This window comes from Mustela erminea, chromosome 17 (assembly GCF_009829155.1).
Source record: "Mustela erminea isolate mMusErm1 chromosome 17, mMusErm1.Pri, whole genome shotgun sequence".
Taxonomy (NCBI): domain Eukaryota; kingdom Metazoa; phylum Chordata; class Mammalia; order Carnivora; family Mustelidae; genus Mustela; species Mustela erminea.
The window spans coordinates 44,722,249-44,747,478 of record NC_045630.1 but is presented as its reverse complement, the minus strand read 5'-3'; the positions used below and the strand labels follow the sequence as shown (position 1 = coordinate 44,747,478).

Here is a 25,230-nt window from a genome sequence, read left to right as displayed (position 1 = left end):
CCAAAGTTAGTAGAAGGAAGGAAATCACAAAGCTCAGAGTGGAAATCATTGAAATGGACACTGGAAAGACAATAGAAAAGATGAACAAAATTGATAAAACTTTAGCTGGACCCACCAAGAAAAAGAAAGGGCTCAAATAAGTAAAATCAGAAATGAAAGAGAAGTTACAACTGACACCCCAGAATTACAAAGGATCATAAGATACTACAATGAATGATAATATGCTAACAAATTACACAACCTAGAAGGGAGGAATAAATTCCTAGAAACGTGCCATCTTCTAACACCAAATCACAAAGAAATAGTAAATGTGAATGCAGTGATTACAGTAAGAAGATTAAATCAGTAATCAAAAACCTCCCAACAAAAACCGAGCACCAGATGGCTTCACTAGTAAATTCTACCAAACATTCAATGATTTAGTACCGATCTTCTCAAACTCTTCCAAGAAATTGAAGAGGAGGGATTGCTTCCAAATTCATTTTATAAGGCTAGCATTACCCTGATAACAAATCCAGACAAAGACATCATGAAAAAAGAAAACGACAGGCCAATATTCCTGATGAACATAGATGCAAAAATTCTCAACTGAATATTAGCAAACTGAATTCAACAATACATCAGTAGGATCATTTACCATGTTCAAATGATGTTTATTTCAGGGACTCCCAGAAATAAACCTAAGCATATACAGTTAATTAACTTATAACAAATGAGGCAAGAATATGCAATAGAGAAAAGATAGTCTCTTTAAATGGTGTTGGGAAAACTGGTCAGCTACATGCAGGAGAATGGAACTAGACCTCTATTTTGTCATACACAAAAATTAACTCAAAATGTATTAAAGATTTGAATGTAAGACCTGACCCCATAAAACTCCTAGCAGAAAATACAGGCAGTAAACTCCGTGACATTGGTCTCAGTGATGATTTTTTGGAGCTGACTCTAAAGGCAAGGGCAACGAAAGCAAAAATAAACAAATAGGACTGCATCAAACTAAAAAGTTTCTGCACAGCCAAAGAAACCATCAACAGAATGAAAAGGCAACCTACGGAATGGGAGAAAATGTTTGCAAATCATATATCTGACAAGGGGTTCATATCCAAAATATATAAAGAAATCCTATAGCTCAGCAACAAAAACAAAAAATAAAAAAACACCAAGAAAACAAACAAGAAACCCCAAACAAAAAACTATCTGATCAAAAAGCGGGCAGAAGACCTGAATAGACATCTTCGCAAAGAAGACATATAGATAGCTAATAGGCATATAAAAAAGATGCTTAGCATCACTGATCATCAGGAAAATGGAGTCAAAACCACGATGATGTATTACAGCACAGCTGTTAGAATGGCTCTTCTCAAAAAGACTAGAAATAATAAGCTTTGGTGAGGATGTGGAGAAAGGGGAACCCTCTTGTACTGTTGGTGGGAATGTACACTGCTGCAGTCACCCTGGAGAACAGCGTGGAGGTTCCTCAGAAAAGAAACAGAACTGCCTATGTTCCAGCAATTCCCCTGCTAGGTATTTATTCTAAGAAAACAAAAACACTAATTCAAAGAGATGTATGCCCTCCTGTGCTCATTGCAGCATTATTGACAACAGTCATGATATGGAAACAACCTGGGTGTCCACTGATGGGTGAGGGGGTGAAGACGTGGTAGATACACCCGACAGAACACTACTCGGCCATGGAAAAGAACAAAATCTTGTGATGGCGAGGATCGACCTTGAGAAAATTGCGCGTAGTGAAATCAGACGAATACCATATGATTTCACATTTATGTGGAATCCAAACAGCAAAACAAATGAACAAACCCAACCAAAGTCATTAGTAATGGATGAGAATCGTGGTCTAGAGGAGAGGGGAGCTGATGGGGAGCCAGATGGGTGGAGGAGGTCAAGAGGTACAAACTTCCAATTACATAATAAATACATAATGTACGACGTGGTGATTGTAGTCAATGATATTGGAGTTGACACACACTTGAAAGTTGCCAAAAGAGTAAATCCCCCAAATTCCCATCACAAGGAAAAAAATTGCCACTGTGTATGGGAATGGATGGCAACTAGCCTTGTGATCATTTCTCAATGTATCCAAATAACAAATCATTACCCTGTACACTTGCAAATAATATAATGTGTGTCAATTACATGTCGATTAGAAAATTTTTTTTTTTAAGGCTCTCCATTTTCCTGGGACTGATTTCCTAAGTCTTCAACTTCCTCTCTGGAGGTGATGGGCTAGCGTTTGCAGGCTTGAGTCCTGGTCTGATCTTAGGAGGCCTGGGGCTTATGCTTCTGTGACTCGAGGCGAGGGGGCTGTGGGACGACCCTGAGCGTCCTTGCGTTCACTGCTCTATCTCAGGCCAGCACAGGGCCTGGCCCCAAGGAGATGCTCAAGAAAAGCTTGTCGAATGAATGAGCAAACCGTGCGAGGCCGTGATCCATTTGGTGACTTTGCTGCTCACAGGGAGTGTCCCATTCACGCTCTGGCTCTTATTATTTGCTGGAATCACATGGATAGGAATAGTGGACCAAAAGGGGTGACATGGTTGGTTTGAGCACTGTTGGCTTGTCTGTGAATTTTCCTAGATTCCCCCGCCCCATCCCTCCTGCAGCAAATTGGGTTTGTGGGGCTGAGAAGAGAGAGTCATGTTGTGATTTTTCTTTCTCGCAGGATTGCCCAAGGGCTGGGAGATGGATTCAACCCAGGAAGGAGCTGTGTATTTCATTAAGTGAGTAAGATGGAGTTTCTTTCTGGTCTGGCTGTTGGGCCTACTGTTGTCGTTGTCACTGATGGCTGCTTGGGAGGGAAGGTGCTTAAAAGGTGTGCTGGGGCCCTGAAGACCTTGGGGAGGGGGGTGTTCTGTGAATGGCCAGGAGGCCTCTAGGCTTCTGAGCTACCGCGGCAGAGAAAGCTGGGTGTGTGTTTCTGTTGGTACAGAAGAGCTAGTGTCGGTCATGGGAAGTTTTCTGGCTTGGAGTGGGTGAGGGGAGTGTTGGGCTGGGCTGAAAGCAGGGAGAAGACAGCTCAGCAAAGTAAAGAGGCTGATTTAGACACATGGGGACAAAGGCTCGGAGGAAGGAGCCCCAGCCCCGGGATGCCCAAAGGGGCAGGAAGTGGAACCAGGTGAAGGGAAGGTGTGAGCCAGGGCGCACAGACAGGCAGGCCGGGAGGTGGCAAGGCCCAGCCCATCTCTCTTGCTCTCCTGGCTGGGGCCCGTGTGATCCTGGAGGTGGCAGGAGTGTGTGCAGTACTCTGTGTTTCTCTGGGGGTTGGTCACACCCCTGAGGGGGCCGGGGTAGCTGGTGCTCTCAGCAGCTGACCGCACACCTGGGGAAGGTGTCTCAGAGGTGACCTTGACAGCAGAAGGTAACTCTTTGGGCTGGGGTGGTCCACATCCACCCGACTGGACTCGTTTCCCTTGGCCTCGGCCTGGGTCTCTCCATCTCCCAGGCAGGCTGGGTTCTGGCTTCATTCCCACGGGCGAGGCTCAGCGTGCATGGGCCTGTGCCTGGTCTGGCCTCAGAGTCTATGGGACTGGGAGAGCGTGGCTGTGCAGACAGCTGGGGCGTGGGCACTGCCAGAGGAATCCCTGGCCCAGCCGGGGGAAGGAGGGCCCTCCTCATCTCTTTCCGCTCCTGCTCTCCTTCCAAATCTTCATTCATTCGTCAGGAGAGCTCATCCTTCTATCCCCTGCCTTGAGACCAGCCGGCACTTACATCAGCTTGGATCTTAACCATATTCTTTTTTTTTTAAAGATTTTATTTATTTATTTGACAGACAGAGATCACAAGTAGGCAGAGAGGCAGGCAGAGAGAGAGAGGGAAGCAGGCTCCCTGCTGAGCAGAGAGCCCGATGCGGGGCTTGATCCCAGGACCCTGAGATCATGACCCGAACCAAAGGCAGAGGCTTAACCCACTGAGCCACCAAGGCGCTCCAACCATATTCTTTTTTTGAAAAAAGATTTTATTTCTTTATTTGACAGAGGGAGATAGAACACAGAAGCAGGGGGAGCAGCAGGCAGAGGGAGAGGAAGAAACAGGCTTCCCGCTGAGCAGGGAGCCCTATGTGTGGCCCAATTCCAGGACCCTGAGATCATGACCTGAACCCAAGGCAGATACAACCGACTGAGCCACCCAGGCACCCCTGTTAACCCCATTCTTGAAAAAAACCCAGAATGGACAGACTCTCTGCTTTGGCGATTCTTCAGATAGGACATGGCTGCTATGGCCTGAGCGTTCCCTGAAATTGAACAGAAATCCTTGCTTCAGTTAAGATTTATTTCTTCTTTTCTCTTTGGTGATACCATCTGCGTATTCCTTATATACATCTGGTGCTTGAGACCATTGACTACGTGCTTTTACCCGTATTCTCTCCTCTCCTCTGGCCCTCAACACGTACCACCTGCTGTGGCCTGGCCCTGACCCTCTCTGGCCTCCTCTTCCATAACCGGCCAGCTATGGTGATTCTCATCTTTCTTTCCCTCCATTGTGCCAAATTCAGTCTTACCTCAGGACCTTTGCATGTGCTATTCCCTCTGCCTGAGAGCAGTTTCCTCTTTTTTTGTGTGTATCTGGCACCTACATATCATTTCGCTCAAGTGTTATCTTGTCAGAGTGACCTTTCCTGACTACCCCATCCCTTGCCCCACTGTGCCCCTCCTTAGGCCCTCCCCCCTTTTTTATTTAAAGTGAACTCTATGCCCAGTGTGGGGCTCAAACTTAGATCAAGAGTCTCAGGCTCCATCGAGCCAGGCTTTCTCCCCCAGACCCTCTTCATACCACCTGCCAGGTAGCCGGAAGTTTGCTGTTTCTGTATTTGCTTACTTATTGCTGGTGCCCCCCACTGCCCTGTCAGTTCCGAGAGCAGATCCTGGCTATTTCGTGTTCCACCGTGTCTTAGAACCTTGCCGGCGCATGATAGGAATCTGAGATATTTGCTGGAATGAATGAACGGGAGAGGCTGAGGGATAAACAACAGAGGCATAGCTAACACCTGCTCCGGCTGCAGGTCCAGAGCATCATGAGCTCCCTGGGTTCGGCGTGCTCAGTCCTGAACTCATCAGCTTTTCCTCGCCAACACCGATTCCATCCTTCTCAGAAGCGCCACCGGAGCTGAGCCCTCAGAGACAGGCTCACACCCCACTGCCAGTCGGTTCTCTTCCCAAATATCTCACCCCGTGGCCAGAGCCTGCATTCCTGCCCCCATGGGCTCTCACCTGGATCATTCTAGCAGCTTCCCGGACTGATCTCCCTGCCTCCAGGCCAAACTGCTGCAAGAATGCTTGTTCTCCACAATGCACATCTGTATTTGCACGAATTTGTATTGCCACATCATTCTGCATTAAAACTCTTTTGTGCTTCCCATCAATTACAGGAAAAAAATCTGAATTCCTTACTCAGGCACTTGAAAGGGCTTCATAAGCTGGCTTCTTGCCTTCTTCCTCTGGCTTCACCTCCCCTACTCCGCAGTTTGGCAGACCAGATCATTTGTGGTTCCCTCAACACACACCTCCCTTCCGTGCCCCCAGCCTTTGCAAGTGCTAATCTCTCCTCTCACAGGGCTTGTGTCCACCTGTGAACACTTGCTTTTCCTTTAAAACTCTGCCCATGACATCACTCCTTCAGGGAAGCCCACCTGTATTGTAATTGTTTACGTGTGTGTTATTTTCCCTAGATTGGTGGTTCACGGACCTGAGGGTGCACTGAAATCACCTGGAGGGCTTGTTAAAACAGATCCTTTGGCCCTACCCCTGGAGTTTCTGGTTCAGAAGGTCTGAGAATGTGCGTTTCTAACTGGTCCCTGGGGGGTGCTGCTTCCGCACCTGTCCAGGCACCCCAGTCGGAGAACAGGGGTCTAGGTCGAAAACTCATCGAGAGCAGGGGAGACATAGGGCGATCATCAAGTCTGGAAACATGGGCAATGTCATTTCATGATGTACTGCCATGAAGTGCCACCAAGCTCTTACTCTTTCACGTCTGTTCCTGCACTCGGTGGCCTCCCCGTGCATCGGGAGTGGCAATGGCCTGCCTCCCCGAGAGCTCAGCTTTACTACGTGGTCTCATCCTGTCCCCACCACAGCTTTATGAGGGAAGTACTATCATCCCCGGCTGTTTTAACAAGGAAGGAGAAAACTGAGACTTAAAACTGAGATTTTAAACTGAGTTAAAAAAAAATGTGTTCAATGTCATGAAGCTTGGGGGAAGCGAAGCTGGGATTCAGCCCCGTGTCTGCCTGATTTCGCAGGCTGGGCGCCTAGCTTCACGCCACAGCTGCCTCTGGCTGCCTTGGTGCCTCGCTCAGAATGGTGGTGGGTGGCGGAGATTGTTCAAGAAACCCTGACTGCACTGAGTGAGTGAGCGAGGGGGGGAAGGAAAGAAGGAAGGATGGGACGGACAGCCACTGGCCCACTCGTTTTCACGGTTCCCTGCATGATCCATTCCCTACAAAGGTTTGTGACGTTGGGTTGGTGGGTGAAGACCCCGGACGTGGATCCCGAGAGGTAGCAATAGAAGTCAGATACACAGGGAGATGCCTGGGTGGCTCAGTGGGTTGAGCAACTGCTTTCGGCTCAGGTCATGGTCTCAGGGTCCTGGGATAGAGCCCCGCATCAGGCTCTCTGCTCAGCGGGGAGCCTGCTTCCTCCTCTCTTTCTGCCTGCCTCTCTGCCTACTTTTGATCTCTCTCTCTCTGTTAAATAAATAAACAAATCTTAAAAAAAAAAAAAAAGTCAGATACACAGACAACTTGAGAAGCTATTTCTTTTTCCTTCTTGTGTGGAGGAGTCAAATTGCAATGAGCAAACCTTGACACTTGGCGGGATCAGACGAACATGCTCATTGTCTATCAGTGACTCTTCCCCGCTTGGTGTTTGGGAGGTGACTCTCATGGTACCCACAATATCATAGCCCTAGCCCGCTTGCGGTTTTGAGGGTGTGGCTTACAGGCAGGTGGTGCACGAGAGAAGAGAAAAAGCTTTGGGTTAAAACGTGGCGGAAACCCCTGGCGGGTTTGTGTGCGTGTACCACATGGGACCAGAAGAGGGCGCCAAAGCACACAGGATCGGCCCCAGAAAGGCCTTGAAGCCTTTGCTCGGGGGGACCCACAGTCCCACCAGGACCATCTCCAGCATCCTTTGCCACATCTCAACCACTGTGGGTCTGGTAGATCTTTCAGACACTTAGAGATCTGGCTGCTTTACACCCATTCCTGATTTTCTCTGGCCCCCGGCTCCTCCCCCGCTTCCTGCTAAGGCGGCCAGCTGCCCGGTTTGCCAATTCTGTCTCCACCAGCGCCTCTGTCTTTCTCCAAAGTTGGCAGGAGGGAGACATGGCAGCGATGCTTTCTGCAGAGCCCAGATAACCCTTGTTCCCGCTCTGGGCCCCCCTGACTGCCCCCCTCCCCACACTGGTGCCCCCACGGGTCACCGCCAGACTGGCCTCCTCGGGAGCCCCACACAGCTGCTCTCACTTCTTCCTCCGTCTTCCGAGAAGAGGCCAAAACGCGGAGTCATGGCACCTGTGCCTCCCACGCCCCCCACGGGCTGCTCAGTGCAGCTCACAGGGGCTGCGGGAGGCGAGGATGCCGAACCCCGGGGCTCTGCCTCCAGCTTCCAATGGCAGTGGTCTCAGAGACTCAAGCCGGTGGGACCCCAGGGGCGGTGGCTCCCTGAGAGGTTCCCCTCTGCTGTCTCCAATGGTCAGACAGGACAAAGGAGAGAAGTCACAGGGGAACAAATCTGATCCTTAGCGACTGGACCAGCTCTGCCTTCAGAAGGGGCCCATGACCTTGCAGAGCAGTCGAGAATGAGACAGAGGACAACAGGTCCTGAATGGTATGTGGCTCAGGGAAGGGAAACCCCATTTTGCAGATGCAGTAAACTGAGACCCAACAGCCAATAACTTGTTCTGAGTTGCTGGATGATTGGTAAGGGGAGGAACTGGGGTCGGAACTCCGCAGGTCCTCAAGGATAGCTCACCACAAGGGGCTCCCTTTTCTCTCCCCAGCTGGTTCACTCTGGCAGAGGTGGGGGGGCCCTGTGTTGACTTGGGGGGGGGCAACAAGTCCATTCGTTCCACGGCCGCCTGGACTGTGATCTTCAAGAGGCAGGGAGGCCCGAGTGTTTAGGGACTGGTAGTGACCCGGAGTTTTAGACTTTCCCCTTTGAGCCCCAGGGGCATGGATTCTAAGGGGTGCTTTCTTCAGGATCCTTCCTCCCTCCCTCCTCCTCCTCATGCCCTCTGCACCTGCGCGTGGCAGAAGTCTTGCTTCTCCACTGCTGGGCTCCCGAGAGAGAATGTAGATTTGGTGAAGGGACTTGTTCCTCTTCACTCACCCTTGCTGGGACTCTGGGACCTTCCTGCTGCAATGTTTCCCTCACTGTGCTCCCCCAAACAAAGGCACTGACCCAGCAGCCGTCCTCCCTTGGGTCTCTCACCCCCCCAGGGCTGCCCAGATCGCCCAGAGGCTTTCGCAGGGCCCGCTCAGAGGATCTGTCTGCAGCCCTTGCCCTCTGTCTGCCAGAGAGGAAACCCTCCCAGCAGGCCCTTCTGTCTGTCTCCGGCCTTTTTCAGCTGCCCGAGGATTGTGTGGGTTGGGGGCTCGGGTCCTTGTCCCCTTCCCCATCCTGCCTGTCTCCCCCTGGATGCTGTAATCTCTGGCCCCAACCCTGCTTTGCCCCACTGGCTCCTCAAGGCCCTAGACGCCCCCAGAGCCCCTCATCTTTGTTTGGCTGGAAGCCGGCTCTCCCCCTGCCTGCAGTGGGCAGGCTTGCCAAGTCCTGGAGAGCCAGGGCAGGTGGGTTGGGCTTAATCAGTCCTGCCTGGCACTAGGCCTGCATCCAGGATTTCTCTGCCCCTTCAGCTGAGTGCCTTTCTCACAGCCAAGGAACACAGCATCTCAGCGGGGCTGGGGGAGCAGTATAGGGAGGGTGACTTAGGGACCCCCCTTTCCCCCCAGACCTGCAGAGAGATGCACACTGCCCTAACCTGAGATTCTCAACTCTGGCCTGGCCTGCTCTGGGGTTGGAAGGACAGTCCTTGCAGGAGCTTTCTCTGAGGCGTGTGGGAGTGGGGTGTGGGTCAGATCCCAGGAATGACCCCCCACCCACCTCGCTAACAAGCTTCTTTCTGGACCCTGGCAATGGAAGCCTGTGCTCCTGCTTCTCCCATAGCAGGTTCTTTTTATTTTATTTTATTTTTTTTTTTTTTTTAAAGATTTTATTTATTTATTTGACAGAGAGAAATCACAAGTAGATGGAGAGGCAGGCAGAGAGAGAGAGGGGGAAGCAGGCTCCCTGCTGAGCAGAGAGCCCGATGCGGGCCTCGATCCCAGGACCCTGAGATCATGACCTGAGCCGAAGGCAGCGGCTTAACCCACTGAGCCACCCAGGCGCCCAGCAGGTTCTTTTTAAAGGAAAGGACTTCTGGGGGCACCTGGGTGGCTCAGTGGGTTAAAGCCTCTGCATTCAGCTCAGGTCATGATCTCAGGGTCCTAGGATCAAGCCCCGCATCATCGGGCTCTCTGCTCAGCGGGGAGCCTGCTCCCCCCCCCCCCCGCCTGCCTCTCTGTCTACTTGTGATTTCTGTCTGTCAAATAAATAAAATCTTAAAAAAAAATAAAGGAAAGGACTTCCGTTGGTTAAATGAGGCTTATACTCAGATCCCATTAATAGAGACCCACAGAGAAAGATAAACAGTGCGTGTAAGTGAAGAGAAGCTTCATTTTTTGAAATCAAGTTGTTGTGATAATAAATATTCAGAAAAGAGAGAATAGTCAGGTGGGTGAGTCCCCACAGATGCCTTTCGTCGGACTCCTGCTTCTTGAACTATTTCTGTCCTCAGAAGGGACCCCCAGAGCTCCTCTGGTTTCCCCTACAACTTCTGGGTCTCAGGAACAGGGACATCCAAGACCCCGCAAGCCTGCCTAGAAGTTCAGGTGAGAATACCCCATCTTCTTTCCATCTTTCTGAAGCTGGTTATGAAACTCAGCCTTCCGCTTGCACTCACCCGTTGTCACGGAGGATCTGTTACTGTTCCAGCATCCACAGAAATGTGAAGAGAAGGAAATTGAGCTGGAGAAAGAGAGAGAGAGGTTGCGAGAGAGCTCTCTTAAGGGCATGGGCTTGCCTGCAGCAGAAGTGAGGCTGCAATCCTTTTTTTCCGGAGCCTCCCTTCTGCCTCTGAACAAATGCAGGTACCCACCGGCTCTGCGGGCATCCTTGCCTAGTCACCGGACACCAGCTTGGGCTGGAGACCTGAGAGGTCCCCGCACCTTGTCATGGGCTTCTACCAGCGGCCCATGTTCTTTCTTGCAATTCCTTGTGCTGGGGAGGGGATGCGAAGGTGCCAGGGCCCCTACCAAGCCCTCCTGACTCCCAGAGATGTGCCTGTCCCTTGGGTGGAGAGCCCCAGAGACCAAAGGCGCCCCCAGGCAGGTGTGCTGAGCCCCCATGATGCCAGCCCCCCCCCCCCATGCCTTCCGGTTCCCTGCACTCTAGTGGGAGAACAACAAACTGCAGCTTAGGCAGAGGAAGGTGGCCCGATCCCCTTTGGGGGGGCAGCTCTTCCTGGTGATGGAAGGCCAGGAGGCTGTGTCCAAGTACTCTGCCATGAGCGGGAAGCATGGGTGCCTAGCAGCTTGCTGCCGGTGTGGATGGAGTTAAACCTTTCCAGGGACTATTTACTCCTGATCCTAAGTGACAGCTTGGGGAGGGAGAGTCACGTGGCCCTGAAATCCCCACGGGAGCCCATGGAGCATGCCCAGCTGCTTCTGCCTGGGAAAGATGCTGGATCCCGCAGTCACCGCAACAGCATCCTCGCCCCGCGCCAGGGACCTGCCAGCCGGAGAGATGACTGATTAGACCAGATTGGAGCCAGAGCCCCGCTCTTCAGAAGGGGGCCCTGAGGGGCGGGGGAGGAGGACCCCGGCTGGCCAGAGCTGGGGGAGGGGTGCCTCGGGGAGTGCGGAGAGTTCTAGCTTTTCAACGCGGGGCTCATGCCGCCTCCGGAGCCGGTGAGTCTGTTCTGATGCATCCTCGGGTTGAGGCGGGAGGAGGAAGGCTGAGCCCTGGTCAGACTGCCAGCCGCCTGCCCTGTGAGTCCCGGCTGCTGGCACTGCGGGGCCACTGCCTTCCCCATCCCTCATTCTTGGCAGCCTTACTTGGGGATCATGGATGCTGAGAATGCTAATTATAACCCGCTCTGTGCCCCCACCCCCTCCTCCAGAATCCCCGGTAAGGGCTGATGTTGTTGGAATTTATTACATTCGAATCGCATCTCTTGGGTGAGGCTGGCTTTGGGGCTTTGGGGCTGCCTGCCTCCTGGGGTCTAGCTGGGCCCCCCCAGCCTGGCGAGAGCAAAGAAGCCAGCCCCACCCTGCCTCTAATCTTGCCAGAAGTGAGTTGAAGGCCGGCAGGAAGGGGAGATGGACAGGGGTCCCAGGGTCAGGCTCGGGTCAGCCCCAGAGACTCAGCTCCCTCTGTGTGGCCGAGGGGTCAAGCCATGTCCATTTTGTGGGTCTGAGGTTGGGGCCCAGGGCCACTGAGCTCTTGAATTCCTAGGGGCAGCTGATCTCTGGGATCTCAGGTTTAGTGGGGGGCACCTGAGGAGCTGAGGCCTGGTCCATGGGTCCGAGGGGATGGGTTTATAATGGTGGGGTCAGGCTGTGGCTAGCGGGGCCTTATTGTGTGAGGTGCTGGGGAAAGCAGCAAGGTGGGGGAGCTGGCCGAGGGGGGTGGTGAGAGATCAGAGGGGGAGGGGGGCGGTTTGCTGGGAAGGCAGAGGGGGAAGAGAGAAGAGCCTGGAGAGATGCTCTTTGTGACTGCAGGCCAGCCAGAGAAGGGAAGAGAGGGGGCCGGAGCCCAGGAAGGCCAGAGATGGGGAGAGGCAGGACAGAGGGAGCCGGCCCTGGGGTGCAGGGGTAGGGGAGGGCTGCAGAGAGGAGGAGGTGGGGGTGGAGTCAGAGTCCGAGCCAGAGAGGGAGGAGGTCTTCTGAGCTTGCAGTCCTTCCCTATCCCTATAGACCCGTCGCCCTCAATCTGGTGGTTTCCGTGGCTTACTCCCCTGGGGTGGGGGGGGGGGGTGCTGGGTTCTCCTGAACGCCCGGGGTGGGAGCCCTGTGGGCAGGTCTCGGCCTGAGCTGCCTGTCCAGATGGTCTCAGGCCAGATCATAGGCACCCGCCCTACAAATCCCCCAAATCCTGGCTTCTAGGCCCCTCTGGGGGTGCACGGAGCTGGGGAGGACTTCTACCTCAGAGCAGCTGCATTTCAGCTGGGGCAGGAGATGAGCAGATCCTGGTGGTGGGGAGGAGGTGGGAGGGAGGTCCCAGGGAGACACAGCGCCTCCCTCCCCACAGCGGGCCCACAGCGGCCGCTGCCTCCTGGAAGGATGGGGGTAGTGGCCCGAGGCTGGGAGCCATCTCCAGGTGGGGGCGGCAGGAGGGACCGGGCAGGCCTCCAGGCCCGCTGCTGGGCTCCCTTGCAGAAAACAGGCGGCTCTCTCTGTCTCCTCACAAGGGCGCAGAGTGCTGGGCTGCAGGTATGAATTATTAAAAGTCCTCGGTTTTCCAATCAGTGGCGGGTGATGACTGGTAGCGCTGGTGTGTAATTAATCCTGGCGGGCGGCTGCAGAGGCTCGAGACAATGGGGGCTTTTTTTTTTTTTTTTTTTTTTGCCGGGTTCAGCTTTCTTTCCCGTCTTCACAGGAAGGTGACGGTGCAGGACGCATTGCACAGATAATTACTTTTAACGTGTCTGCCTAGATTATTGAGTCGGAATCTTCCTGCTCCGTGTAAATGAAGTAATTACCGAGAAAGTCAGTGAGCGCGGGGCAGCCAGCCCTGGCTCCCAGGCTGACATCACGGCATGTCCAGGCCCGGCCTGTGGCCCTCGGGCACAGAAGAGGGAGCTCGTGGGGCCTGGGGCAGTGGGCAGGGGAAGGTGAGCTGAGAAGAGGGGGCCTAGGCCAGTGTGAAGAAGCTCGGTCCTGGGCATCAGTGCTCCCCTCGCTGGCCTGGAGCGAGGTTCCCTGAAGCCACTGGCACGGAGCTTGGCGCCTGGCAGGGACCTGATCCACGTGGGTCCCCCAGGGGAGAGTCAGGAGGAGGAGGCCTACCGCTGGGCATCAGGGAGAGCTTGCTGAGTTCTGGCTGTCAGAGGCCGTGGATTGAGCTCTGGGCTGAGATGGTCTGGGAGCCCAGTGCATTATAGTGAGGTGGACTTTAGCAGACCAGTCTCCAACCACTTAAAAAAACATCTAGAGAGGAAAGAATGGTTTGGTTGGGAAACATTTAGAAATAAATGTGGGGGCGCCTTGGTGGCTCAGTTGTTAAGCATCTGCCTTTGGCTCGGGTCATGATCCCAGGGGTCCTGGGATGGAGCCCTGTGTCCTCGGGCTCCCTGCTCAGCAGGAAACCAGGTTCTCCCTCTCCTATTCCCCCTGCTTGTGCTCCCTCTCTTGCTCTCTCTCTGTAAAATAAATAAAAATCTTAAAAATAAAAAAATAAATGTGGAACAGAGACGGAGAGGCCTTGAGGCAGGCTGCATAGGGTCCTTCCTTTGGTGGTCGATCAGTGCAGGTGGGCTCCTGCTCAGCACCCACACCTCTCGATGCCCCCTAGAGACCATCTCGTCCAGCCTCCCTCCAAGCCCCGACGAGCCCTCTGTTCCTTCCCTGCTGGGAGCACTGGCCTCCAGTGATGGGGAGCTCATTACCTCGCCAGGCAGCCTGCTCCACGGTTAGAACATTCTTCTATATAGAATCAAAATCCGCCCACTTCTGAGGTCTGCCTTTTGGTTCTGATTCTTTGGAGCAGCACAAAGCAAGTCAGCTCTCTTTCCCGTGGTGATAAAGATGGTTTTCTTCATATTAAAATAGCATATAATAATGTGTGGATGTAACATATTTTATGTAACCGGTTTTGTATCGGGACATTCAGGTTGTTACCCTGACTTTCCTTTCACAATAACACATGAACATTTGTGCGCATAAGGCCTTTTCTGCATTTGGATTATTTCCTTAGGATAAATCCCAAGACATAGAATTAATGCAATAGAGTATATACATTAAAGAAATTATGGTTCTGAGTCGAAAAGTAATACATATTCATTAAAAAAATTGAAAAACATATAGAAAAGAGATGAAAATAGCCCATAATCGTCTCAGAGGTTTGGTACGTAATTTTGCCATTTTGATACATGTATTTTTTATGAATCCATGCATAGATGTGTAACTATATTATCACCATACATGTACGGACTATTAAAATTTTGGACCAAGGATATATTTTTGTCCCTTACATAAGTGGCTTCCTGGTGTTTCATGATCTATCTATTCTGTTTTTTTAATTGATCCCCTTGTTAAACTAGGTGTTTCCAGTTTTTTGTCTTTAAAAGCAATGCTGCAATGAATACACGAGTATCTGAATCTTTGCACATATCCATGATTTTTTTCCCTTAGTTCACGTTTCTAGAAATGGAACTGCTGTGTTTTATTTTATTTTTTTTAAAGCTTTTATTTTAATCCGGCGCTCTCCTTAATTCCCATCACCTGTTTCACCCATCCCCCACCACCTCCCCTCCTGTAGGCATTCCCTTCTTCTCTATAGTTCAGACTCTGTTTCTTGGTTTGTCTCTGTCTCTCTCTCTCTCTCTTATTTCCCCCTTTGCTCGTTTGTTTTGTTTCTTAAATTCCACATATGAGTGAGATCACATGGTATCTGTCTTTCTCTGACTGGCTTAGTTCATTAGCATTATACCCTCTGGTTCTATCCATGCCCTTGGACATGGCAAGACTTCATTCGTTCTTGTGGCTGAATAACGTTCCATTACATATATATACCCGACCTCTTCTTCATCCGTTCATCTGTGGGTGGACACTTGGGCTGCTTCCGTGTCTTGGCCATTGTAAGAACGCTGCTATGAACATAGGGGTGCATGTATCCTTTTGAATTAGTATTTTTGTATTCTTTAGCTAAATACCCAGTAGTGCAATTGCTGGATGGTTGGGTAATTCTATTTATAACTTTTTTTTTTTTTTAAAGATTTTATTTATTTATTTGACAGACAGAGATCACAAGTAGGCTGAGAGGCAGGCAGAGAGAGAGAGAGAGGAGGAAGCAGGCTCCCTGCTGAGCAAAGAGCCCAATGTGGGGCTCGATCCCAGGACCCTGGGATCATGACCTGAGCCGAAGGCAGAGGCTTTAACCCCCTGAGCCACCCAGGCGCCCCATTCTATTTATAACTTTTTGAGGAACCTCCATACTGTTTTCCAGAGTGGCTGCCCCAGTTTGCGTTCCCACCAACAGGGAATTGCTGTGTTTTAAAATATTTTGACATATTTTGCCAAATTCTTTGTTGGAAATTACTAATTTACGTTCCCGGCAGTTGTGTTTGAGAATGCGTTTTGTTATACGAGCGTCAGCGTGGAACATGGTAACATTTTCATTGCTTTAATCCGTCGCTGCTTCATTGTTTTAATGCATTTGTTTGATTAGGAGTGAGATTTAAGAGGTTTTTAAAGTATGAATAACCCATCTGTTGTCATTTGTTTGAGTCTTTGGTTTTTCCTAAAAGACAGTTTATGCAGTCATCAGGATGGCAGTGATGAGGGTCAGGGGGCGTCGGGGGTAGGGGGGTGGAATTCGGGTTGAACCCGGGCTCTGTCACCTACCCATGACACGACCTCAACAGTGACTTAAATCTCTCTGTCCCTCAGTTTCTCCAACTGTAAGACTAAGATAAGCAAGTTACCTATTTCATGCACTTCTTGCGAACAGAGGTGCATGTCTGTCCCATCTACAGAACAGGTAGAATCATGCCGATCAGAGCCACACACGTGTTTGCTCCTATTATCTTACTGTGGTTAGTGTGTGTGAGAAACACAGAGATCTGAAGACAGTGTTGGGATCTCCCTCCCTCCAAGCCCCCCAGGTGTCCTTGTCCTGGGCTAAATGCCCCTAGTCCTCCAACGGCCCTACTTCCTTTCTCAGGCTTTCCTGGAGCCTCTGGTGCAGTGCGGTCCTGCCAGCACAGAACGTGGTGAGACAGCCACGCCTCGTTCCCAGGACAATCCCCCAGAATGTCACACTTCTGGGGACTTCTGGCAGGTGCCCGGATGGAGGGGATTTGGCTCCTCTAATGTCTTCCGGGCACAGGACTCTGTCCTGGAGCCCCCTTCCCGCTCTGTGCGTCCTTACTGACCCTCCTCGTCACGTCCATCCAGAGTGTGCCCCGTTGCTGGAGTCCTTCTTGCGCCTCTCAAAGTAGTGCTAGTCGATCGGATAAGTGAATTCTGGGCTGTGTGTTAATAATAATGAGAGAGAGTGAGTATGCTGCCTGCCCGTGGTGGGAAGAAGGCCCATCTAGAACTTGAAGACATAGATTCAAATCCTGGTCCAAATGAGCAGCTGTGTGATTTGTAGCAAACCACTTAATCTCTCCGAGCTTTTGTTTCCTGTTCTAAAAAATGGGATTAGTATCACTAGCCACTTAACTAGCTGATCACTAGGTGAGTAATATATATATATATATATATGGAAGCGTTTTGTAAACTGTAGATAGTTATCCAAATGTCAGTTATCGTTAGATGTGTATATACGAACAATGTGTAACAGAAGGCAGAGCTTTAACTCAAACCGGAACCAAGGTAGGTTGGTAAGAAATGTGTTTAGGGCTGATGGTATGGTATATATGCTGACCTCCAATCCTCCTCCCGCATTTATTTAGCCTCTCTCAAGAGTTGGTCCTGACTGTGATTCAGGAAGTAAGGCGGGGCCCCTCCATGCTGATCTGTAAACATTCCTGGATGCTCGGGCTTTATGGCTGCATGGCCAAGGATCCCCCTCCACGGAGGAGGCGAGGTCCTTTCCTAGCTCTGACGTCACCACATCTACCCCCGTCCGTCCGGCTCATCATTACCTGGAAACCTGAGTCTATAATTGCAGGGGCCAATTTGCTTTTAATTAGCCTAATGCTTGCAATTAGCCTGTTCTGTGCACCTCTGCCTCTGGTGGCGAGGTCATTTTTCTGATTTTGCTTGGTTCCTCGGTCCTCATTAGCATTCCTGGGCCATCCAGAGACATCCAAGCCCGCTTGCCTCCACCCAAAACTGTGGCTGCCGGGCTGAAGCAATGAAGAGGTTGTCGTGGGGAAGGAAAACTGACTTTTGGCGAGGTGGGATGGGAGGGTGGGAGTGTGCCGACAGAGAGGTGAATTTATTGGCAACACAGGTGAGGTCTAGAGCCTGGCTTCCTCCTCCTAGTCCAGTGCTCCCCCCAGCTTTTAAAAAGATTTTATTTATTTATTTATTTATTTATTTGGGAGACAGAGAGTGAGGGATCATGAGAAGCAGGGAGGGGTAGAGGGAGAAGCAGGCTCCCCGCTGAGCAGGGAGCCCAATTTGGGGCTCGATCCCAGGACCCGGGGATCATGACCTGAGCTGAAGGCAGACGCTTAACCAACTGAGGCACTTAGACATCCTGCTGTTCCCCTTCTGAGCTTTATTTCCTCATCTCGAAAATGGCAGTAACAACTCCCGCCCCTCCCGCAACACCGAGGCTCGTGTGAGGTAAGGCAGGAAGTGGGCATGCGTACGACGCTGGGTCCCATGAGACGTCTTTATCACATCAGAGGTGAGAGAGGCCTGTGGAGTCCCCCAAACAGTCTAGTGTCCCTGGACCCCTGCCTGGGAATTCCTGGTCTGCTCACCTTGCCCTCCCTCTACAAACCACAGCCAATTCGAGCACATTGGCATGTAGCAGGTGCTCAATAAATATTGGTTGGTTCTCCGGGGCTTTGAGTCAAGGAAACAGTCATGAGAAGGCTTCGGATGGTATGTACGGGGGGCATTTGCCTCCTGTGCTCCTCGGCGTCCCTCCTCATTCCCCTAGATGGTGTTGCTGCAAGACCAGAGATGGTTGTGTTTGTCTTTGTCTTTGTGGTGTGTCCCACAGAGCGAGGCACATGGCAGTTGCTCGGTAACTGCTTTTCAAATGAATGAATGAATGAATGAATGAATGAGTGCCTGAGTGAGACAGGGTCATGCGGTAGATCACGGCGTTGTCAGACGAACGGGGCTTGGAATCCTGGCCCCGTCACTGTCTTCTGGCAAATATTTACCGTATGTTCATTATGTACCCGGCAGGTCCGAGGTTGCAAAAATGAATTTTTAAATTCACAGTCTGGTAAGGGAGCAGACGTGTGAGCAAGTAATTGTCCCGTGTGTGATGGAGACATATGCTACATACGTTGGTGGCCAAGAAAGAAAGTGGTAGTCTCTCCCTGGAGAGACAGGATTCCCGAGGAAGGGGCCTGAAGGTCAAGCTTATGGGTTTCTCACCAGAACCAGAGCCTCCTTCCCAGGGGTGAGGACCGAATGAAATCAAATAGTGTGAATGAAACTGACACTGAATAATCTTTTAATGGAGATTAAAAATTTAAATGTTTAAAATGTTTAAAAATGTTTCCTGGTCAGGGAGGGGCAGGAACAGGTTGGTATGGGAGGGGCTCAGGGACTTTCAGAAGATGCCTTCCTAAGCTCTGCCAGTGCAGACCTGTGCCACCTGCGGCCAGTTCCCTCACGGCTCCAAGTCTCCGGGGCTGTGTCCGCCAAGTGGGGACAGTGCATCTGTTGTACGGGTCAGTGGAGAGACTCACCAGGCCCCTAGCTGGAGCAGGGTTGGCACACAGTAAGTACTAGAAAATATCAGCTCTTATTATTACAATGTATTTCACGGACAGACCACATTTGCATGCACACACACATGTTGCACTCATGTTGACTCCCAGATATGCTCAGAAAGGACGGTGGTCGGGGGGGGGGGGGGGGGCCCAGGGTTAGGCTGAGCCCAGTCTGAGAACCACTCCAGAACTCCGTAGGGGGTGGGGGAAGTTTAGCCTGTGGCCACTGCCCCGAGCTGGGGCAACCCGCCTCAGGGAGACTAAGACGTGGTCCTCTGACAGCAGGAACTTAATTCCCTCAGGCACGTAGGCCCCTGGCCCAGGCCAGTCCTTACCAGCAACATCCCAGGGCTCTGTCGCCTGACTGGTCCCCTGACCTTCCTCAGCAAGGCAGCCTGGCGGCCATGCTGGGTTGCCATGGTAACTGGCAGCCTCCCAGCTGGGTTGCCCGGGTAACCAGTTAGCTGGTATTGGGGGAGGGGGTGGGGAACTGGGAGGTGGGGGGGGGGGATCCGCCTCAAAGAGGCAGAAAAGGACAAGGGCGGGACCAAGACGAAGACAAATCCCAGATGCCCCCAGCACAGCCCTCTGCTCTCTCCCTCATGGGACTGGGAAAGCCCGAGAAAGGCAGGTAGGAAAGGATGTGGTGTTGTTTCCCGCCATGTGTGTGTGTCTATGTGTGTGTGTGTGTGTGGTAGCGTGAATTGTCTCGGGCAGTGCAGGATGTGTGGGAGATTTGACAAGGCTTGGCGGGATCTCCCGGGCAGTGCTAAAGGCAGTAGAAGTCTAGAGGGGAGGGGAGGCCAGGGACCATCCAAACCCAGATCTCAGTCCTCGCCCCCCCACCACCACCCCCTGGGCAACCTCACCTCTTTGAGCTCTAGTTTCCTCATCGGGAGAATGGAGGTGCTAACACCGACCTCCAGGGACATTGTCTGGGATCGTGGCTGCCACTGCCAACGGCGCTTTCCTGCTTTCCTTCGTGCGGCTTTTCTATTCTGGGGATGCTTTCCAGCTGCCAAGTGCTTGTATCTGGGGCCCACCCTGGTCCCTGCGGTAGGGGATGGGGGGGTGGGAAGGTTGGAATTCTTGGGAGTTTACCATCCCAATCTGCTGGGGGCAGGAAGCAAGTTTTTACAGTAGGAACATTCACAAGGAAGTTTTCAAAGTAAGACCTAATTGAAATGTTTCCCTGCAACCAGTAGAAATACCTTTTCCGTCAGAACCCAGCAACTTACTGTGTGTGGTACACACTGGCTTCCTCCAATATCTTAGTTTAGTCTGACTGTTTTGTTTTAAAAAAAAGCCTCGGCTCTTGAACTTGATTTCATGCCCACCGATGGGTCACTGCCTTCAGCGTGAGAAACGCGGAGAGAGAGTAGAAACCAAAGCTCCCTCGGGTGTGCGTAGACCTCAGGCTTCTCTCATCTTCCACGTGTAATGTCATCTGGTTGGGTCCTTGCGACTCTAGTCTGGGAGGTAACTCAGGCTCAGAGGTCACACGATTGCCCAGGGTCCCAGATCCGAGGGCATGCCCGCGATTTGCCCAGAGCTGTAGACTGGTGAAGCTTAGACCCGGGTCTCTGTGGCTCGGGTTCACAGGGCACCCATGTGTGTGCTGAATCTGATGCTCTGAGAGGAGCTAAAGGAGTCTTCTTAGAGGGAGGAGACTGGGATCCAAAGACCCAAAAGGATTTGTTCAGCCAGCTCAAAATCGAGGACCTAGAGCTGAGACCAGAACTCGGTGCCTCTTGTCTGTTGTTGCGAGGAGGGAGAAGTTGGTGCTGAGGAGAGCTGTGGAAAGATGCGGCTGAGTCTGAAGCAACCTGTGTGTTCCCCTCAGGGTCTGTGAGGGAGTGTGTCTGGCAGGGAGGGGGTGAGTCTGGCCGCACTGAAGCTCACCCCTACCCCTGTGAGCTGCTGAGCCAGGCTGGAGAGGGCTATAAGGAAAGATTCCTGTGTCAGGGTCCTGGGGCCAGTGCCTAAAGGCCTCAGGCTTCTGGAAGATTTTCTGACAGGAAAGACGTAAGCCAGTCCCCTGAGAAGCAGAGCTTTTAATTGTCTCCTGTACCACAGCAGAAATGACAGTCGGCAGGAGGCCTGCCAAGTGCGGACTTGACCACAGAGTAGGTTCGGAGGGAGAAGAGCTTAGTACCAGGTGGGAGGTTGGGAGTAGCTGGAGAGGGGAGGGCATGAGCCACTCTGGACTACCTAGGCAGACTGCTAACCCTATAAATATTTACTGGGAGAAATTCAGAATAAGGCCCAGAATCCGTACTGCTGGGTTCTGTTCTCCGCCCTGCTGTGAGAGTTGAGCCTGCCCCTCAACCTCTCAGGACTTGGTTTTCCCATTTGTAGGGGCTCCGTCGGGGGTGCAATCCTGTCCCTTCCCTCCGCAGGCTTTGCCCTTTGGAAAGGGAAGACTGGGCAAGGCGTTCACAGCGGAGACGCATTTCCTTTCAGTTTGGGTGTATGTTCCCTTGGCGGCTCCTACGTGTCGCCCACGACACGAAAAGCTGCCCAACCTGCCAAGTGCCCGACGAGGGGGCTGAGGAGCAGCGTGGTGGGGTTTGCGGAGCAGGGGCTGTGGCTCTGGGAAGCTGTGGGATAGCGAGCGCTTCTAGCTTGGCTGTGTTCTTGTCTCTCTGGGCTTAATGTAATTTATTCAGCACCCACTGATTGGAACATTCCAGCAGTAAAAATGAGAGCAGTCAGAAGTGTCTTGTCCAGGCTCCTGATCTCAGGCTCTTGGTGTCTTTGTCATGGGACAGGCCAGGGTGATGGCTGGGTGTGTGACCAGGAATTCTGCTGGAACTCAACCGGGATGGAAGTTTCTGTCTGAGGCTGGGGAGATGGGTTCCCAGTAAGAAGAATCAGGGGCTTAGGGTCATACAAGGAGACCGTGCCTTTGCTTGAAGGTAGACTGACACTGCGAAGTTGGAGGAGTGCCTAATAGGGACCCCTTATTTCTCTACCCGTATATGCGGTGTGTACCCAACATACCCTATGCCGTATTCCTTTCAGCCTGTCCAGGGTGAGGCAACTCTGTGAAGAACCTGGATGTCTTAGACGATGGGCCGTTTACTCTAGACCACACTGAACGGTAGGGGAAGAGTCAGAATTAGGATTTGTTGATGTGTCCGTATTTCCTGCCCCAACTCTCTCCTGAGCCCCCGTGGGACCCAAGCTTGAATGTAAGCCTGTCCCATTGCGCTGAGATCATGGACATGGACGTGGGGGGAGGGGGAGTGCGGGACTCTTCATTTGGCTCCACATCATTGTGACACCCCCAACAGTCATGGCTCATTTGTGGCAGCTCAGGGGCGCCCGGGTGGCCCCCTCTCCCCAGATGCTGGGATCCTGTGTCCTGGGAGAGGCCGGGGGTAGCCGCTGCCACCTGGAGCAGTGGGAGTGTGTGCGTGTGTTACTCGCATGTGTGCGTGCGTGTGCGGCGTGGGCGTCATTGCTCTTGGTCTGACCAGGGGCCCCTTCAGACGATGCAGAAAGAAAGTTCTCAAGGTGCGGAGGCAGAGGTGGAGGGATCCTTGGAGGGAGAATCAAAGAGCCCATCCGGGGCTGGTCCTTACTGCACAACTGAGGGAGGGGCTTAGGAACCCAGCAAGCTCCTTTCCAGAAACCCAAGTCCTCATGTCCTCATTTAAACCCAACTTAATCCTGCAGCGTGGGCTGACTCAGTCCCTTCTTTTCCCCAGTCCACTACTCCTAAAGGTTTCCGCCCCACCCTGAGAGCCTTTGTCACTGGGGTCACTTCCTGTGACCAGGTGTTGGGGGTGCAAGGCAGGGCACCCAGAGGTGCAGAGGCTGGACGTGGCAGACATGCCTCCTGGCGGCAGCCCCCGCATGTGGAGAAAACAGGAAAGCGAGGGAGAAACCAAGGCCTCTGAAGAGCAGACGGACAGTGTGTCTTCTGGAGGGGCTGCCTCTGGCCAGCTGTCCTGGGGGCAGAGTGGCAGAGCCCCGTTGGCAGAGAGAGCGGCCAGAAGGCGGGAGAGACTTTGTGGAATCTGAACAGAAAGCCTTCTGGTTGGGCCCGGCCTCTCCCAGATCTGGTGTTGTCAAAACCAAGTCAGTCACACTTCTACATACTAAGTTATATTTTTAAAAGTGTCCTTTTATTGGTTGAAACAGCCAGTTGGAAATAGAAGTTCTGAAATATTTTCATTCACATATGTCTTTCTCTCTGATAAACTCGTGTCTTTTCCCAGTGACTAGCGCAATGCCTGGAAATAGCTGGTGTTTGACCGCACCTTCCCCCACCTTCCCTGGGCTTCCTGCTTGGGGATGGGGCGGCCTGCAAGGGAAATGATATGAATAAGATAGGAAGCTGCTCTCAGCCCAGATCTTTCTGTGGGCTGAGATGTCTGATTCTTCTGCTTTCTGGCTCAGAGCCGAAATCCCTGTCTCCCAGTCAGTGGCTGGGGGATTGACGAGGTAGAGTTGAAGGATGTCTTCTCTCCATTCCCTGCTTTTCTCCTTAGAGACATGGCTTTGTCCCTCATGCGGGGGTACTGAGATAATAAAGGCACTGGCCCTGCAGTAGAGGCTGGCTTAGGAAACACCAAACCTCTTTCATTCTTTTTATGATAATTGTATATTTTTAATATTTCTTTGAGAAGGAGCAAGCTATTTTCAGCCAGCTTAGCAGAGTTTATCACTCCCACCAGAACCTTATAATGGGGCGCCTGGGTGGCTCAGTGGGTTAAAGCCTCTGCCTTTGGCTCCTGTCATGATCCCAGGGTCCTGGGATCGAGCCCTGCATCAGGCTCTCTGCTCAGCAGGGAGCCTGCTTTCTCCTCTCTCTCTCTCTGCCTGCCTCTCTGCCTACCTGTGATCTCCATCTGTCAAATAAATAAGTAAAATCTTAAAAAAAAGAACCTTGTAACAGGTCAGGGGAAGGAGAGGTCAAGAGAAGCTCATTTGCATATTTCCCACAATCCTTCCTCTGGCTCAATTTCTTAGCCATCCTGGGTAGGCTGTTGTCTGGGCATTGCTGTCACTTTCTCTCCATCACACACACCAGAATCTATGGGCAAGTTCAGGCTAAATGTAGCTCATTTTAACACTGTGCTTAGGTGTCAGGGTCTTTTATTTTAAGAGCACAAGCAGGGGGAGCGGCAGGCAGAGAGAGAAGCAGACTCCCTGCTGAGCAAGGAGCCTGACTCAGGACTCGATCCCACAACCCTGGGATCATGGACTGAGCTGAGGGCAGACGCTTAACCAGCTGAGCCATCCAGGTACCCCTTAAACTGGTCTTCTACCCTTTGGTAAACTTGTTTTGATTCTGATCTCAAGAGTCAGACAAGTGTTGAGAGACAATCTGACACAGTAGGAAAAATATAGGCTCTGGGGCCATCTGGCTCAGCTAGCACTTGACTTCACACTTGCCAATTGTGTGACCCTGGTTATAAACCTTAACTTCTCTGAGCCTCAAGTTATACATCTGTAAAATGTGAGTAGTGATTGTACTTACCTCACTGGGTTGTTGAGAGGATGAAGCCAATGAACATACGTAAAAAGCTTAGAATGGCGGGGGTAGGGCGCCTGGGTGGCTCAGTCGGTTAAGTATCTGATTCTTGATTTCGGCTCAGGTAGTGACCTCAGGGTTGCAAGATCAAATCCCGCATCGGCTCTGTGCTCAGTGGGCAGCTTGCCTGAGATTCTGTCTCTCCCTCTCCCCCTCCTTTATCCCTGCACGCTCTCTTTTTCTCCCTAAAATAAATATAAATCTTTAAAAAAATGCTTATGGGGCCCCCAGGTGGCTCAGTTGGTTAGGTGTCTGCCTTCAGCTCAGGTCATGATCCCAGGGTGCTGGGACTGGGGCCCTGCTTCGGGCTCCCTGCTCAGGGAGGAGCCTGCTTCCCTTCTCCCTCTGCCTGCCACTCCCCCTACTTGTGCTCTTTCTCTCTCTGTCAAATGAATAAAAATCTTGAACAACGGCAGCATCAAAAACCCTCAGAACAGGACCTAGCACTACAAGTCACTTGGCACATGTTAGCTCTCCTTCTCTTAGACTGTCTAGAATTGAACCCGGTACTCCCGATGTGGTCTATTCAACGGGACTCTCATGCCCGCTGCTGGACCGTCCATTTCTGCTGCCTCAGACTGAGTTTGCAGATCACTGGGGTTTCAGTTGAGCTCCCGGTACTGAAATCCTCAGGTTATTTTCCCATGGACAGCCGTTTAGACCTCCTCCGTCCGACATAAAAGATGTGATGTCAGCTAGCGGGAAGGTCAGCGTCGCGGGGAGCCCGGAGCATCCCCTCACATGGGTTCCAACGCGCACGAACCCTCATTGATGCAGCCGGCTCCTTTTCATAACGCCGTCCTGCAGCGGGTGTTCTATTTGGGAAATCTCTTGACCCACACTGGCCCGAAACGAAATTCCCCTCCCCACGGGTCTTTTCTCTTTTGGTGGGTCTCTTTCATTCTTCTCTGTTCAGCCAAGGCGCTTGCTTATCAACTGAGCTGAGCATGTGTGGGCGGGTCTATCCTTCCCTCCAAATCCAGCTCCTCTGCTGCCCAGGC

At 52.0% G+C, this 25,230-nt stretch overlaps 1 protein-coding gene across 13 annotated transcripts in view; it reads left to right on the top strand.

Moving 5' to 3' along the window:
* The window catches only part of PLEKHA6 (pleckstrin homology domain containing A6), a 139,328-nt gene that overhangs the window by 8,787 nt on the left and 105,311 nt on the right, over positions 1-25,230 (top strand). For 10 of the 13 annotated variants that reach the window (XM_032317680.1, XM_032317665.1, XM_032317679.1 and 7 more), the window contains exon 3: positions 2,681-2,738. In XM_032317680.1, coding sequence (XP_032173571.1) covers positions 2,681-2,738 — 58 coding nt within the window. Of the gene's footprint in view, positions 1-2,680; positions 2,739-10,883; positions 11,021-19,186; positions 19,316-25,230 lie in introns of those variants that run through there. The other 3 variants (XM_032317681.1, XM_032317671.1, XM_032317676.1) reach the window with 3 other exon arrangements.